The sequence below is a fragment of the Mesoplodon densirostris genome, chromosome 9, assembly GCF_025265405.1.
Source record: "Mesoplodon densirostris isolate mMesDen1 chromosome 9, mMesDen1 primary haplotype, whole genome shotgun sequence".
NCBI lineage: Eukaryota > Metazoa > Chordata > Mammalia > Artiodactyla > Ziphiidae > Mesoplodon > Mesoplodon densirostris.
Genome location: NC_082669.1, coordinates 107542676 through 107544861, shown reverse-complemented (window position 1 = coordinate 107544861; position 2186 = coordinate 107542676). Strand labels below are relative to the sequence as shown.

General features: G+C 44.6%; 1 protein-coding gene across 1 annotated transcript; it reads right to left on the bottom strand.

The window, feature by feature from the left end:
- Positions 1 to 439: 439 nt before the first annotated feature.
- GIMAP7 (GTPase, IMAP family member 7) lies at positions 440 to 1321 on the bottom strand. The gene has a single exon (XM_060108826.1). It carries the CDS (start codon positions 1319 to 1321, stop codon positions 440 to 442), a length of 882 nt encoding a protein of 293 aa, XP_059964809.1.
- Positions 1322 to 2186: the final 865 nt, after the last annotated feature.

Below are 2186 nucleotides of genomic sequence, written 5' to 3'. Positions count from 1 at the left end.
CAGTTGGCAACTGGAGAATGCACTTTGATGTCACCTCGCTTGCATGACTGGCAAGCTGCTTCTGGCTGGCAGCTGAAATATCAGCCAGGGGAGTGGGCCAGTGACTTCAAGTCCTCTTCATGTGGGTGACTTGGGCTTCCTCACAACATGGTGGCCAAATTCCAAGGGCAAGCACCCCGAGACAGCAAGGAGGCATTTTCCCTTTCTAACCTTGGAAGTCACATGGTGTTGCTTCAACCACCCAGAATTTATCAAAGCAGTCACAAAGTCCATCCAATTTCAAGGCAGGGGACATAGACCCACAACTCAATAGAAAGAGTAACAAGGTCAGATTGTAAGAAGAAGTCAGAAAGAAGATATGGTTTCAGCCCTCTTTGGAAAATGCAAACTACCATATTAACACGTTATAATAAATTGAGAAGTAAAAATAAAATTTACACTACTTCCAAAACGTGTGCCACACTTTAAAAAGCACAGTTATAATCACCTTGAAAACAACTTGAAATAAATTCTCCTTGGCGTCTTCCCTTATATTTTTCATTCGTTCCTCATGCTTCTTCATTAGCAATTTTATTTGTTCCTCCTTTTCTTCCTGTGGTTTATGGGCATAGTCCTTTTCTACTAGTTTAATTTCCTTTTGTAACTGATCAGTGTAGATTTTCTTCAAGACTTCCTCCTGCTTTCTCAGCTTTTCCTCTGTGTCCTTGTATATGGCGTCGGAAAAGTAAGCCCCGTAGTTGTTCTGCACCATCTTCTCTATCAGCTCCACCAGCTCCCGCACCTGAGCTTCCTTCGCAGCCTGGTCTGTACTCTTGTTACTGAAGGTACAGCAGCGGTCTCCACACTCCTTGAGGATGCTTCGCAGCTTTACATCCGCGCCCCGCAAAAAGTCGCCTAGGCTGTGGTCCTCCAGGTCCTCTTTGCGAGTGAACAAGACGATCATGTGCTTCATGGCTGCTTCCCCAAACACAGCCTTGATCAACGCCACGGTTTTCTGCTCTTCCTCCGTGTAGCGGCCCAGCTGCACGACCAAGACGATGGCGTGAGGTCCAGGGCAGGATTCAAGGACACAGCGGCTGATTTCCATGCAGGTGGTGTGCAGGCTCTCCTTGGTGTCAAAGAGCCCTGGGGTGTCAACAACGAGAAGGTCTCTCCCCTCCCATTTCCGGGATTCTTTCTGACAGATTTTGGTAACAGCCTGGGCAGAAGACATAGAGGTGAATGCGTTTCTCCCGAGGATGGTGTTTCCTGTGGCACTTTTCCCACTTCCAGTCTTCCCGACCAGCACGATCCTCAGAGCTTTGTCCTGGGCATCAGCCATGTTTATATCAAGAGGCCTTGGGGCTTAGGTACCCACAAGATCTTAAGAAAAGGAAGGAGAGGGAAAAAGGGTCAATTTGGGCAAGTGGGAACCATTCCCAACTCTCTTTTTTTTCTTTCTTTTCCTCCCTGAAAATGTGTAATATTCTATTACGCATAAACAGCTCAATTGCTGTGGAAGAAATAACAAAGTACTTAAAGAGTATCCCCACAAAAGAGTCATGTCCAGATGGTTTCACATGGAATTAATTGAAACCTTTAAAGATCTGATAATCTCAGTGCTACTTAAACAATTCCTGATCACATGAAAAGGAAGGAAAACGTTCAGCTCTTTCTATGAAGCAAGTGTAATGTTGATCCCAAAAGCTAACCACGATTTCACCAACAAATAAAGCGATACACGTCTCATGTGTGAGTATTGATTCAAAAATCCTAAATAAATTATTAGACACTAAAAAGCAATACACCTTGATTAAGTATTACTGTTTCAGAAATACTAGGGTGGTTCAACATGAGGAAATTGTTTGTTGCAACACATCCCATTAATAGGTTAAGAAGAAAAGGAACTAGGTGCAAAAAAGACATTTGGCCAAATTCAACACTGATTCATGTTCTTTTTAAAAAAATAAATTTATTTATGTATTTATTTATTTTTGGCTGCATTGGGTCTTTGTTGCTGCACACGGGCGTTCTCTAGTTGCAGTGACCAGGGGCTATTCTTCGTTGCGGTGTGCAGGCTTCTCATTGCAGTTGCTTCTCTTGTTGCAGAGCATGGGCCCTAGGCAAGCGGGCTTCAGTAGTTGTGGCTCACGGGCTCTAGAGCGCAGGCTCAGTAGTTGTGGTGCATGAGCCCAGCCGCTCCGCGG

Excerpts from the sequence above, each read along its gene's own strand:
- GIMAP7 (XM_060108826.1), bottom strand. The coding sequence starts at position 1,321 with ATGGCTGATGCCCAGGACAAAGCTCTGAGGATCGTGCTGGTCGGGAAG.